This window comes from Pseudophryne corroboree, chromosome 7 (genome assembly GCF_028390025.1).
Source record: "Pseudophryne corroboree isolate aPseCor3 chromosome 7, aPseCor3.hap2, whole genome shotgun sequence".
Taxonomy (NCBI): domain Eukaryota; kingdom Metazoa; phylum Chordata; class Amphibia; order Anura; family Myobatrachidae; genus Pseudophryne; species Pseudophryne corroboree.
In genome coordinates, this window is record NC_086450.1 from 321,619,414 (window position 1) to 321,633,689 (window position 14,276).

A 14,276-nucleotide genomic window follows, 5' to 3' on the forward strand; every position below is an offset into this window, starting at 1 on the left:
ACGAGTAGAGTGGGCCTTCACAGATTTTGGACACGGCAAGCCTGCCGTAGAATAAGCGTGCCGGATAGTGAACCTGATCCAGCGAGAAATCGTCTGCCCAATCTTGTTGGGATCATAAAGGACAAACCGAGAGACCGACTTTCTGTGAAGTGAAGTCCTCTTCACATAAATCCTCAAAGCCCTCACAACATCCAAAGACTGAGGTAATTGAGGAGTCAGTAGCCACTGGCACAATAGGTTGGTTGATATGAAAAGCAGACAACCTTTGGAAGAAACTGCTGATGCGTCCTGAGCTCAGCTCTATCTTCATGGAAAAATCAAGAAGGGGCTCTTGCAGGACAATGCCCCCAATTCAGACACACGCCTATCTGAAGCTAATGCCATCAGTGTGACCGCTTTCCAAGTGAGAAACTTGACCTCAACCTCCTGTAGAGGCTCGAACCAATCAGATTGCAGGAACTGCAACACCACATTAAGATCCCAAGGTGCTGTAGGAGGCACAAAGGGAGGCTGGATGTGCGACACCCCTTGCAAGAAAGTCTGAACCTCAGGGAGGGAAGCCAATTGTTTCTGGGAAAAAATGGATAAGGCCAAAACTTGGACCTTTATGGATCCCAAACGCAGGCCCACATCCACACCTGCTTGCAGAAAGAGTAGAAACCGTCCAAGTTGAAACTCCACCATAGGAAACTTCTTGGATTCACACCAAGACACATACTTTTTCCAAATGCGATGGTAATGTTTAGACGTTACTCCCTTCCTAGTCTGTATCAGGGTAGGAATAACCTTGTTCGGAATACCCTTCCGAGCTAAGATCTGGCGTTCAACCTCCATGCCGTCAAACGTAGCCGCGGTAAGTCTTGATAAGCGAACAGCCCTTGTTGCAGAAGGTCCACTCGAAGAGGAAGAGGCCTCGGATCTTCCAGCAGTAACTCCAGAAGATCCGCGTACCAAGCTCTTCTTGGCCAGTCCGGAGCAATGAGGATCGCCTGAACTCTTGCTTTTTTTATGAGCTTTAGAATTCTTGGGATGAGTGGAAGTGGAGGGAACACGTACACTGACTTGAACATCCACGGAGTTACCAGGGCGTCCACAGCCACTGTGTGTGGATCCCGCGACCTGCAACAGTACCTCTGAATCTTCTTGTTAAGGTGGGATCATGTCTATTTGAGGTACACCCTACATGGAGGTCCCACTCTCCCTGATGGAGATCGTGTCTGCTGAGGAAGTCCGCTTCCCAGTTGTCCACTCCCGAAATGAGGATTGCTGACAGCGCCACTGCATGCTTTTCTGCCCAAAAGAGGATCTTTGTTACCTCCCACATTGCAGCTCTGCTCTTCGTTCCGCCCTGTCGGTTTATGTATGCCACCGTCGTTACATTATCTGACTGAACCTGTATGGCCTGATCTTTCAGAAGATGTGCCGCCTGTAGAAGACCGTTTTACACGGCTCTTAGATCCAGAATGTTTATTGGAAGGATTGATTCCAGACTTGACTCCCTTCCTTGGAAGGTTTCCCCTTGGGTGACAGCGCCCCAACCTCTGAGACTTCATCCGTGGTTAGAAGGATCCAGTTCTGAATCCCGAACCTGTGGCCCTCGAGAAGGTGAGGCATTTGTAGCAACCATAGGAGCGAAATCCTGGCTTTCGGCGATAGCCGTATTCTCTGGTGCATGTGCAGGTGAGATCCCGAACACTTGTCCAGGAGATCCAGTTGGAAGGACCGTGCATGAAATCTTCCATACTGTAGAGCCTTGAAGGAGGCAACCATCTTTCCCAGAAGGCGAATGCACTTATGATGCGATACCCGGGCAGGCTTCAAGACATCCTGGATCACTGTCTGTATCACCAACGCCTTTTCCACTGGTAGAAACACCCTCTGCACTTCCGTGTCGAGGATCATCCCCAGGAAAGACAATCTCCTTGTCGGCTCCAAATGCGACTTTGGAAGATTCAGGATCCATCCATGATCCCTGAGCAGTCAAGTCGTGAGAGCAATGGACTGAAACAACCTCTCCCTGGACGACGCCTTTATCAGCAGATAGTCCAGGTAAGGAATTATGTTCACTCCCAGTCTGCGGAGCAGTACCATCATCTCTGCCATCACCTTGGTGAACACCCTTGGTGCCGTGGAGAGGCTGAATGGCAGTGCCTGGAACTGATGACAGTCCAGCAGTGCAAATCTTAGATAAGCCTGGTGAGGCGGCCAGATTGGAATGTGAAGGTACGCATCCTTTATATCCAGGGATACCAGGAATTCCCCCTCCTCCAGGCCTGAGATCACCGCTCTCAGAGACTCCATTTTTAACTTGAATTCCCTCAAATAAGGGTTTAATGGCTTCAGGTTCAAAATTGGTCTGACCGAACCATCCGGTTTCGGTACCACAAATAGGTTTGAATAGTAACCCTTGCTTTCCAGGTGAGGTGAAACCGTAACAATGACATTTGAACTTTCCAATTTTTGAATGGCTTCCTGTAGGATAGCCCTTTCTGTCAGCAAAGCTGGCAAGCCTGATTTGAAGAATCTGAGGTGGGAGCTCTTGAAATTCCAGTCTGTACCCCTGGGACACAATATCCTGTACCCAGGGATCCAAGCCGGATGATGCCCAGACGTGACTGAAAAATCTGAGTCTCGCTCCCACCTGTCCGCTCTCCAGGCTGGGAGGTCCACCGTCATGCTGAGGATTTTGAGGAAACAGAGCTAGGCTTCTGTTCCAGGGAACCTGCAGGTGCAGGTTTTCTTGATTTTTCCCGACCACCTCTAAAGAAAGTGGTAGGGGCTTTGAACTTCTTAACCTTTGCGGTCCGAAAGGACTGCATAGTAGATGCAGAAAAGGATTTCTTCGGTGTCTGAGTGGCTGAGGGAAGAAAGGTCGACTTACCTGCGGTTGCCGTGGAGATCCATGCATCCAAAGCTTACCCAAATAGAGCCTGACCTGTGAAGGGTAGGTTCTCCACACTTTTCTTGGATTCCGCGTCTGCAGACCATTGGCACAGCCAGAGTCCCCTGCGTGCCGAGACAGCCATGGAAGAAGTCCTTGCATTCAGATGACCAGGTCCTTCATGGCCTCCACCATGAAACCTGCAAAATCCTGTATGTGACGTAAAAACATTTCAATGGCACTTCTATCCATAGAATCTAATTCCTCTAGTAATGTGCCTGACCACTTTACTATGGCTTGTATATGGATTTGAGCGTAGTCTCAGTCTTGCGGTCTGCTGGTTCTTTCAACGCGGTAGACCCAGGGACCCGTAAAACCACCTTTTAGACAGTCTAGATGCAGAAGCGTCTACTATACGCGGGTTTTCCCACTTTTTCCTATCCTCCTCAGGAAAGGGAAAAGCCACAAGAACCCTCTTTGGGATCTGGGATTTTTTCTCCGGGTTGAGCTGCACCCCTTTTGCAAGGGATGCCTCCCCCTCCCCTGCATGTCCCCATCACCGTCTCCCGTATCAGAGTTGGTATCCGTGTCGACTTGCATAATTTGGGCAAGAGCACGCTTCTTTGGGCATATACCAGGGGAGTTTGAGGAGGCTGCGGGAACAGAAACAGACAAAACCTCTACAGATTTTTTAAAAACCTGAGTTTCAGTCTCATTATGAGCTATACTAGATGAAATCTGGGATATCATTCCCTTAATTGAAGCCACCCACAACGGTTCGGATTCAGAAGGCTGAGATATGACATTACATTCCTGAGTACATGGAATGGATTTCTCTGGGGAAGATACATACTCTGCAGCACAAGACACAGAGTCCCTGGACATGGTAATGGGAGAAATATGTACACACACACACACACACACACACACACACACACAGGAAAATGTCAGACACAGTTTCCCCCCAGGTACCTTCAGAGAGACACAGAGTTAATGGAGCCAGCACCCACACTGCACCCCAGTAGGCAGTTATATAATAAAAGCTTATATATTAAGGTTGCACAGTCAGTGCAACCTTAATAGACTACACAATGTAAAATAGTGACTAACACTCCCCCCCCCCCCCTTCTATAATCCCCTGGTACTGCACAGGATAGCTTGAGTTATGTGGAGGGTCAGCGCTCCCTGTCAGCGTCTCTGTGTAGGATCTGTAGAGAGAAAATGGCGCTGGATCTGCTCTGAGGAGAAGCTCTGCCCCCTGTCATGGCGCGTCTTCCCACACTTTAGGATTATACTGGCCTCAGGTAAAAACATCGCTAGCAGTAGAAACGCTTCCCTGATAGCCCAGATGACCATTTGTAAGGGTATTGCGCTGGCCCAGGCCGCCCCTTACAGCAGTATATCTGAGCCCTCCGGAGCGCAGCTTCACAGCTGCGCTCCTACCCTGATGCCGCCATACTCACTGGTTCCCCACTTGTCGGGTCGCCGGCAACCTAGTCATCACCGACGTCTTCTGGTTCTGTTAGGGGGTGGCGGCATGCTGCGAGAGTGAGCGGTCGCCTCGGGGGCTTGCGATCATCACCCTCAGGAGCTCAGTGTCCTGTCAGCGGAGAGAGTGGCCATTATCCTCAGAGGGTTGGACACTACTGCCCCCCCCCCCCCCCCCCAAGTCCCACGAAGCAGGGAGGCTTGCCAGCAGCCTCCCTGTGCCTAACTAGATTAAAAAATGATAAAACTAGAAAAACTCCTACGGCGCTCCCCTAGCTGTGACTGGCTCCACCGGGCACATTTTCTAAACGGAGTCTGGTAGGAGGGGCATAGAGGGAGGAGCCGGCCCAGACTATTAAACTCTTAAAGTGCCCATGGCTCCCAAAGGACCCGTCTATACCAAATGGTACTAATGTGGACCCCAGCATTCTCTAGGACGTAATAGAAAAGGAATTTATGCCTTACTGCGTATTAGCAGTGGGACTTACCACAAGATATAATTGAATAGCAGTGGACATTTAACCTGGAAGGTAAACACCTGCGGTAAAGCCTTGTGGCTAACTGAATTCCCCCCTTACAAGTAGGTTTTGTTGCCCGATTTATTTTTGGCCACCATTTTCATTTCCAATAATGTTCAGATTGTTAAGTACAACGTAAAACATCCAGTATAGTATAATGAAATTTCAAAAGGTCTTGTTAAGAACACAGGGCTAAACGTAAGAACACTTGTTACTGAGGAGAATCGGTATTAATGCACGTTACGTGCACCAATACCGCTTCTCCCCCATGTATGAAGGAGTAGTGTGCTGAATGACATGGTCGCAATGCGCCCCTATCTATATCGGCGCTGACTGTTCAGAAACCTGCAGCTATTGATTTCGACATCTACAGGTGCCGTTGCCCGACTGGCTCTGGACACATGCGCACTGGAGCCAGCCGGGGAGGCAGACACAGCGCATCAGCACTAAGCTGATGCGCTGTGTGCTCAGAAAGGGATCGTCGAAGGGGGGAGTTTCACTACCTGCTTCGGCAGACAATATGTTTATGTTATGTTGTCGATGTTTCTTCCTGCTTTGCCTCTGTAATAAGGCGAAGTAGCAAGTGTTATAGCAGCACGATCCAGGCCGCTATAATACATATCTCCCATAGTACTATATGCTATTGGGGTAAGGAGGTTAGTTAATAATGTTGTACATAGGGTTAACCTGACCCCTAAAACCACCTTGCATAGTGGTTCCTAATTTATTTATTTTAACGATTTTTACATGTCATGGGTCTGTGAATCTGTGAAACTATTGTAAGCAAAAAGCAAACCTGATAAAATCGAACACAAATAAAATAAAAAAAAACAAGAAAATAAACAAAAAGAAAAAAACAAAAACAGTGTTTTCAGTACAGAATAACTTTGTTTTCCTTTTGAAGACTATATCCACTTTATCCCATTTTATTGTGGCCAATCCATCATACACACAAATGTGTCCTGAAACAGGTGGTTGTATATTACTGGCCTTAACTCACATATACCAAAAACAGGTCAATTAGCGTTTCCCTGCAAATGAATATAATAATAATAATAATTATTATTATTATTATTATAAAAAAAGAAATATTTACCTGTTCTGAGGGAAAAGCATGATTGTGGGAACATGGTCCACCATAAACTCCCAAGGAAGATCATTCTGTGCAACATTTATCCTTGTAAGAAAAGAGAACATATTTAATTTTGTATGAAAGCATTTCTTCCTCTTACTACTTTGTCACAATTCACCCTACTACCACAGCCATGTGTAACCGGGCAGGCATCAAAACACATAAGCGCAGAATGTTCTTTCAGTGTTATGACTAACCAAACACATTTTTCCAGTCATAATAAACAAAGTCTACTACATTAATTAGCAAATAGCATGACGTATAGTATTTTGTATAGATTATAGTAAACCGGTTGGGCAGAACAAAAAGTTGTAATTGCCTTCTTACCTAGCTACAATGAGACTGTCCGTAGCCAGAAGCTGAGTAAGACGGATAAAAATATGATTCAAAGTGGCACAGAAACCACACCAGGTTGTGTAAAACAGCAACAATACATCCTGTTGAAGAGACAATTCATGTGGTTATAGATTTATCTACATTTACACTGATGTACAGTGACTTCCTATTTTATTTTCAAGTCTTAACTGAGGATGTTTGAATGACGCAGCCTTGTGATTGGTCCGCTGAATATACAGTATATAGTATCTCTGAAATTAGAAAATTGCAGGATTATCATTCACACCAACTGCCAACTGACAATGCTGCTTTCATAATCTTAGTGCTGCAGTTTAAATGTCTGAATGGCTCATTCACCAGTCTATCAGACACAAACCGGTCTTGTAATTTAGACGTACAGTATGTGGGCTGGAATTCATAATTGCCATATCTGCGGCTTCAAGTTCTTAAAGGTGCAATTTCACTTCTACTTATGCTGATGATTGTAACAAACGGAGATAGAAACATAGAATTTGATGGCAGAATCTGCCCCTAGAGATGGGGGGAAACAATTTTTGTTATTTCTATTAGGACCATGTAAAAAAAATAAGATTTTAAACCTACCGGTAAATCTTTCTCCTAGTCCGTAGAGGATGCTGGGGACTCCGTAAGGACCATGGGGTATAGACGGGCTCCGCAGGAGACATGGGCACTATAAAGAACTTTAGAATGGGTGTGCACTGGTTCCTCCCTCTATGCCCCTCCTCCAGACCTCAGTTAGAGAAACTGTGCCCAGAGGAGATGGACAATACGAGGAAAGGATTTTGTTAATCTAAGGGCAAGATTCATAGCAGCCCACACCATCCACACCGTATAACCTGGAATATACGCAACCAGTTAACAGTATGAACAAAAAAACAGTATCAGCTAAAGACTGATCTCAACTGTAACATAACCCTTATGTAAGCAACAACTATATACAAGCCTTGCAGATTTTGTCCGCACTGGGACAGGCGCCCAGCATCCTCTACGGACTAGGAGAAAAAGATTTACCGGTAGGTTTAAAACCTTATTTTCTCTTACGTCCTAGAGGATGCTGGGGACTCCGTAAGGACCATGGGGTTTATACCAAAGCTCCAGACCGGGCGGGAGAGTGCGGACGACTCTGCAGCACCGACTGAGCAAACGCAAGGTCCTCATCAGCCAGGGTATTAAACTTATAGAACTTTGCAAAAGTGTTTGAACCTGACCAGGTAGCTGCTCGGCAAAGCTGTAAAGCCGAGACGCCTCGGGCAGCCGCCCAAGAAGAGGCCACCTTCCTAGTGGAATGGGCCTTTACAGAATTTGTTAACGGCAATCCTGCCGTAGAATGAGCCTGCTGAATCGTGTTACAGATCCAGCGAGCAATAGTCTGCTTCGAAGCAGGAGCACCAACTTTGTTGGCTGCATACAGGACAAACAGTGCTTCTGTTTTCCTAACTCGAGCCGTCCTGGCTACATAGATTTTTAAGACCCTGACTACATCCAGGGACTTGGAATCCTCTAGCAGCACTCATCCTAACCTTCCCCCAGTGAGCGCTCTCTCTCCCCATTCCACCACAATAGGTTGGTTCAAATGAAATGAAGAAACCACCTTAGGCAAAAATTGAGGACGAGTCCTTAACTCTGCTCTATCCACATGGAAAGTCAAATAGGGGCTCTTGTGAGACAAGGCCGCCAATTCGGTCACCCGCCTTGCAGATGCCAAGAACAACAACATGGCCACCTTCTAAGTGAGAAATTTAAATTCAACCGTTTGAAGAGGTTCAAACCAGTGAGACTTCAGGAACCGTAACACCACGTTAAGGTCCCAAGGTGCCACTGGGGGCACAAAAGGAGGCTGGATGTGCAGCACTCCCTTTACAAAAGTCTGGACTTCTGGGAGAGAAGCCAATTCCTTCTGAAAGAAAATAGATAGGGCCGAAATCTGTACCTTAATGGAGCCTAATTTTAGGCCCATATCCACTCCTGTCTGTAGAAAGTGGAGAAAACGGCACAGATGGAAATCTTCCGTAGGAGCATTCTTGGCTTCACACCAAGAAAAATACTTCCTCCAGATATGGTGATAATGTTTTGCCGTCACCTCCTTCCTAGCCTTTATCAGAGTAGGGATGACTTCCTCCGGAATACCTTTCCCAGCTAGGATTCGGCGTTCAACCGCCATGCCGTCAAACGTAACCGCGGTAAGTCTTGGAACACACAGGGCCCCTGTTGCAACAGGTCCTCCCTGGGAGGAAGAGGCCACGGATCTTCTGCGATCATTTCCTGAAGATCTGAATACCAGGCCCTTCGAGGCCAATCTGGAACAATGAGTATAGTCTGCACTCTTCTCCGCCTTATGATTCTCAATATTTTTGAGATGAGAGGAAGTGGAGGGAACACATGGACCGACTGAAACACCCAAGGTGTCACCAGGGCGTCCACCGCTACTGCCTGAGGGTCCCTTGACCTGGCACAATACATCTGAAGCTTCTTGTTGAGGCGTGACGCCATCATGTTTATGTGAGGAATTCCCCAAAGACTCGTTATCTCTGTAAAAACTTCTTGATGAAGTCCCCACTCTCCTGGATGGAGATCGTGTCTGCTGAGGAAGTCTGCTTCCCAGTTGTCCACTTCCGGAATGAAGACTGCTGACAGAGCGCTTACGTGATTTTCCACCCAACGAAGAATCCTGGTGTCTTCCGCCATTGCCACTCTGCTCCTTGTCCCGCCTTGGCGGTTTACATGAGCCACGGCTGTGACGTTGTCTGATTGAATCAGAACCGGTAGGTAGCGAAGAAGATCCTCCGCTTGTCGTAGGCCGTTGTATATGGCCCTCAATTCCAGTACGTTGATGTGTAGACAAGCCTCCTGGCTTGACCATAGCCCCTGAAAATTTCTTCCTTGTGTGACTGCTCCCCATCCTCGGAGGCTCGCGTCAGTGGTCACCAGAACCCAGTCCAGAAGGCCGAACCTGCGACCCTCTAGAAGGTGAGCACTTTGCAGCCACCACAGGAGAGACACCCTGGCCCGGGGGGACAGGCTTATCTTCTGATGTATTAGTAGATGGGACCCGGACCACTTGTCCAGGAGGTCCCACTGAAACGTCCTTGCATGAAACCTGCCGAAGGGGATGGCCTCGTAGGCTGCCACCATTTTTCCCAGAACTTGAGTGCATTGATGAACAGACACTCTTTTTGGTTTTAGCAAGTCTCTGACCATGTTCTGGAGGTCCTGGGCTTTTTCCATCGGGAGAAAAACCCTCTTCTGTTCCGTGTCCAGAATCATGCCTAGGAATGATAGTCGAGTCGTTGGAATCAATTGTGACTTTGGCAGATTGAGAATCCAACCGTGTTGTTGTAGCACTCTCAGGGAGAGCGACACGCTCTTCTGTAATTGATCTCTCAATCTTGCTTTTATCAGGAGATCGTCCAAGTATGGGATAATTGTGACTCCCTGCCTGCACAGGAGCACCATCATCTCCGCCATCACCCTGGTGAAAATCCTCGGGGCCGTGGAAAGCCCAAACGGCAACGTCTGAAACTGGTAATGACAGTCCTGTACAGCGAAACTCAGGTACGCCTGATGAGGAGGATATATGGGGACATGAAGGTATGCATCCTTTATGTCGAGTGACACCATAAAATCCCCCCCTTCCAGACTGGAGATCACAGCCCAGAGCGATTCCATCTTGAATTTGAACTTTCTCAAGTACAGGTTTAGGGATTTTAGATTTAAAATGGGTCTGACCGAACCATCCGGCTTCGGGACCACGAACAGGGTCGAATAGTACCCTTTCCCCTGTTGAACTAGGGGAACCTTGACAATCACTTGCTGTTGATACAGCTTTTGAATTGCAGCGAACACTACTTCCCTCTCTGGGGGAGAAGCTGGCAAGGCCGACTTGAAAAATCAGCGAGGGGGCACCTCTTCGGATTCCAGTTTGTAGCCTTGGGATACAATATCCATCGCCCAAGGATCCACGTCTGACAGAACCCAGACCTGGCTGAAGAGTCGAAGACGTGCCCCCACCGGTGCGGACTCCCTCAGTGGAGCCCCAGCGTCATGCGGTGGATTTAGTAGAAGCCGGGGAGGACTTCTGCTCCTAGGAACTAGCCGTAGCCTGCTACGGCTAGGAACTAGCCGTAGCAGGCATTCTTTTCCCTCTACCCTTACCTCTGGCGAGGAAAGATGAGCCCCGACCTCTTCTGGACTTACGCGACCGAAAGGACTGCATCTGATACTGTGGAGTTTTCTTTTGCTGTGGGGGAACAAAAGGCAAAGAGGTCGATTTACCCGCGGTAGCTGTGGCAACCAGGTCCGCGAGACCTTCCCCAAATAAAACTTCACCTTTGTATGGCAAAACCTCCATATGTTTCTTTGAGTCGGCATCACCCGTCCATTGGCGAGTTCACAGGGCGCGCCTAGCAGAAATCGCCATGGCGTTGGCTCTCGAACCCAGCAGCCCAACGTCTCTTTGAGCTTCCCTCATATATATGACTGCGTCTTTAATGTGGCCTAAGGTTAATAAAATGGTATCCCTATCTAGGGTATCAAGGTCAGCTGACAAGGTATCTGTCCAAGCTGCAACAGCACTACACACCCATGCCGATGCTATTACCGGTCTGAGTAAAGCACCTGTATGCGCATAAATAGACTTTAAAGTAGTTTCCTGCCTGCGATCAGCAGGATCCTTGAGGGCCGCCGTGTCCGGAGACGGTAGCGCCACTTTCTTGGACAGGCGTGTTAAAGCCTTGTCCACCCTGGGTGAGGATTCCCAACGTACCCTGTCCTGTGCAGGGAAAGCATACGCCATAAGAATCCTCTTGGGAATCTGCAGTTTTTTATCAGGAGTTTCCCAAGCCTTTTCAAATAACTCGTTAAGCTCATGGGATGGGGGAAAGGTTACCTCAGGTTTCTTTTCCTTATACATGCGCACCCTCGTGTCAGGGACCGAGGGGTCATCTGTGATACGCAAAACCTCTTTTATTGCAATAATCATATAATGAATACTTTTTGCCACCCTTGGGTGCAACCTCGCTTCATCGTAGTCGACACTGGAGTCAGAGTCCGTGTCGGTATCAGTGTCTCCTATCTGGGATAGAGGACGTTTTTGAGACCCAGAAGGGCCCGGTGACCCAGCCGTAGCCGTGGATTGACTCCCTGCTCTTTCCCTGGACTCTGCTTTGTCCAATCTCTTATGTAATAAGGTCACATTTGCATTTAAAACATTCCACATGTCCATCCAATCATGAGTCAGCGTTGCCGACGGCAACACCACAATCATCTGCTCCACCTCCTCCTTAGCTGAACCTTCCGCATCAGACATGCCGACACACTCGTACCGACACCCCCACACACACAGGGATATAGTATAAGGAGACAGTTCCCCAATAAGGCCCTTTGGAGAGACAGAGAGAGTGTATGCCAGCACACACCCAGCGCCAACTGACACTGGAAAATAATGTCCCAGCTAATAGCGCTTTTATATGAAATTACTGTGTAACACACTCACTGCGCCTTACAAGTGCCCCCCCCCCCCTCCCTCCTCTTTTCAGCCCTGTGTCACCGTGTTCAGCAGGGGAGAGACCGGGGAGCCAGCTTCTCAGCAGATCTCTGTGGAGAAAATGGCGCTGGTAAGTGCCGAGGGACCAAGCTCCGCCCCCTCCAGCGGCGGGCTTCGGTCCTGCTCAAAATATCACAAACTGGCGGGGGATTGAAAGAAATACTGCCTCCGCAGTATCTATGCCAGATATAGAGGCTTTATTGCTGCCCAGGGCGCCCCCCCTGCGCCCTGCACCCATCTGTGCCCGCTAGTGTGTGTGTGGGAGCAATGGCATTGAAGATCTGAAGTCTTCTGCCGCCTTGAAGTCTTCTTTTCTTCTTATACTCACCCGGCTTCTATCTTCCGGCTCTGCGAGGAGGACGGCGGCGCGACCCCGGGACAAACAGCAAGGGGAGACCTGCGTTTCCGACTCCCTCTGGAGCTAATGTTGTCCAGTAGCCTAAGAAGCAGAGCCTATCACTTAAGTAGGTCTGCTTCTCTCTCCTCAGTCCCACGATGCAGGGAGCCTGTTGCCAGCAGTGCTCCCTGAAAATAAAAAATCTAACAAAATTCTTTATCAGAGAAACTCAGGAGAGCTCCCCTGTAGTGCACCCAATCTCCTCTGGGTACAGGATCTAACTGAGGTCTGGAGGAGGGGCATAGAGGGAGGAGCCAGTGCACACCCATTCTAAAGTTCTTTATAGTGCCCATGTCTCCTGCGGAGCCCGTCTATACCCCATGGTCCTTATGGAATCCCCAGCATCCTCTAGGACGTAAGAGAAAGGATTTTAATTACCTACCGGTAAATCCTTTTCTCGTAGTCCGCAGAGGATACTGGGGCTCCATTTAGTACTATGGGGTATAGACGAGTCCACTAGGAGCCATGGGCACTTTTTAGAATTTGATAGTGTGGGCTGGCTCCTCCCTCTATTCCCCTCCTACCAGACTCAGTCTAGGAAACTGAGCCCGAGGAGACGGACATACTTTGAGAGAAGGATAGATAAAGATAGTGGTGAGATTCCGAACCAGCACACACAAACAGAGGAAAGCTATGCTAACCCAACTTTAAACAGGAACAGCAACAGCTGAACCAACAATACTTAACTAAGTAACAGTGCAGGAAGAACGAAGCACCGGGCGGGCGCCCAGTGTCCTCTATGGACTACGAGAAAAGGATTTACCGGTAGGTAATTAAAATCCTATTTTCTCTTATGTCCTAGAGGATACTGGGGTTCCATTTAGTATCATGGGGATGGACCAAAGCTCCCAAACCGGGTGGGAGAGTGCTGAGGTTCCTGCAGATCTGATTGACCAAACTGAAGGTCCTCCGAGGCCAAAGTATCAAACATGTAGAACTTAGCAAACGTGTTCGAACCTGACCAAGGTGCCGCTCGGCAGAGCTGTAAAGCAGAGACACCCCGGGCAGCCACCCAGGAAGAACCCAACGACCTAGTAGAGTGGGCCTGTACAGATTTTGGAACCGGCAAACCTGCTGTGGAATAAGCATGCTGGATAGTGAGCCTGATCCAGCGTGCAATTGTCTGATTTGAAGCAGGACACCCAATTCTATTGGGGTCATAGAGAACGAACAGCGAGTCAGATTTTCTGTGAGGAGCTGTCCTCTATACGTATACCTTCAAAGCCCTCACAACATCTAAAGACTTTGAAGTAGCAGAAGTGTCTGTGATAACTGGAAACCACATTAGGTTGGTTGATGTGAAACACAGACACCACTTTCAGAAGAAAATGCTGACAAGTTCTGAGTTCAGCTCTGTCCTCATGTAAAATTAAATAGAGGCTTTTGGGAGACAAAGCCCCCAGCTCCGACACACGTCTTGCTGAAGCCAAGGCAAACAGTGTGACGGTCTTCTACGTAACATATTTTACATCCACCTCCTGTAACAGTTCAAACCAGTCCGATTGGAGGAACTACAGCACCAAATTGAGATCCCAAGCTGCCGTGGGAGGCACAAAGGGAGGTTGGTTGCACAGAACACCTTTCAAGAATGTCTGGACCTAATGGAGAGAAGCCAATTGTTTTTGAAAGAAAATGGACAAGACCGAAATCTGTACTTTTATGGAGCCCAGACGTAGGCCCACATCAACACCTGCCTGCAGAAAAAGCAGGAAACGTCCCAGGTGGACTTCCGCCACAGAATAAATTCTGCTCTCATACCAAGAGACATATTTCTTCCAAATATGGTGGTAATGTTTAGACGTTACCCACTTCCTGGCTAGGATTATAGTCAGGATAACTTTGTTAGGGATCCCTCTTCCGGCTAGAATCAGCCGTTCAACTTCCATGCCATGAAACATAGCCACGGTAAGTCCTTATCGACGAACAAGTCCTGTTGCTGAAGATTCTCGTGAATAGGTAGA

At 48.2% G+C, this 14,276-nt stretch overlaps 1 protein-coding gene across 2 annotated transcripts in view; it reads right to left on the reverse strand.

Annotated features, from left to right (window-relative positions):
• The window catches only part of TXNDC11 (thioredoxin domain containing 11), a 173,360-nt gene that overhangs the window by 9,804 nt on the left and 149,280 nt on the right, over positions 1-14,276 (reverse strand). For both annotated transcript variants that reach the window (XM_063934304.1, XM_063934305.1), the window contains 2 exons: positions 6,347-6,456; positions 5,984-6,064 (listed from right to left, as the gene is read on the reverse strand). In XM_063934304.1, the coding sequence (XP_063790374.1) occupies positions 5,984-6,064; positions 6,347-6,456 (191 nt within the window). The remainder of the gene's footprint in view (positions 1-5,983; positions 6,065-6,346; positions 6,457-14,276) is intronic.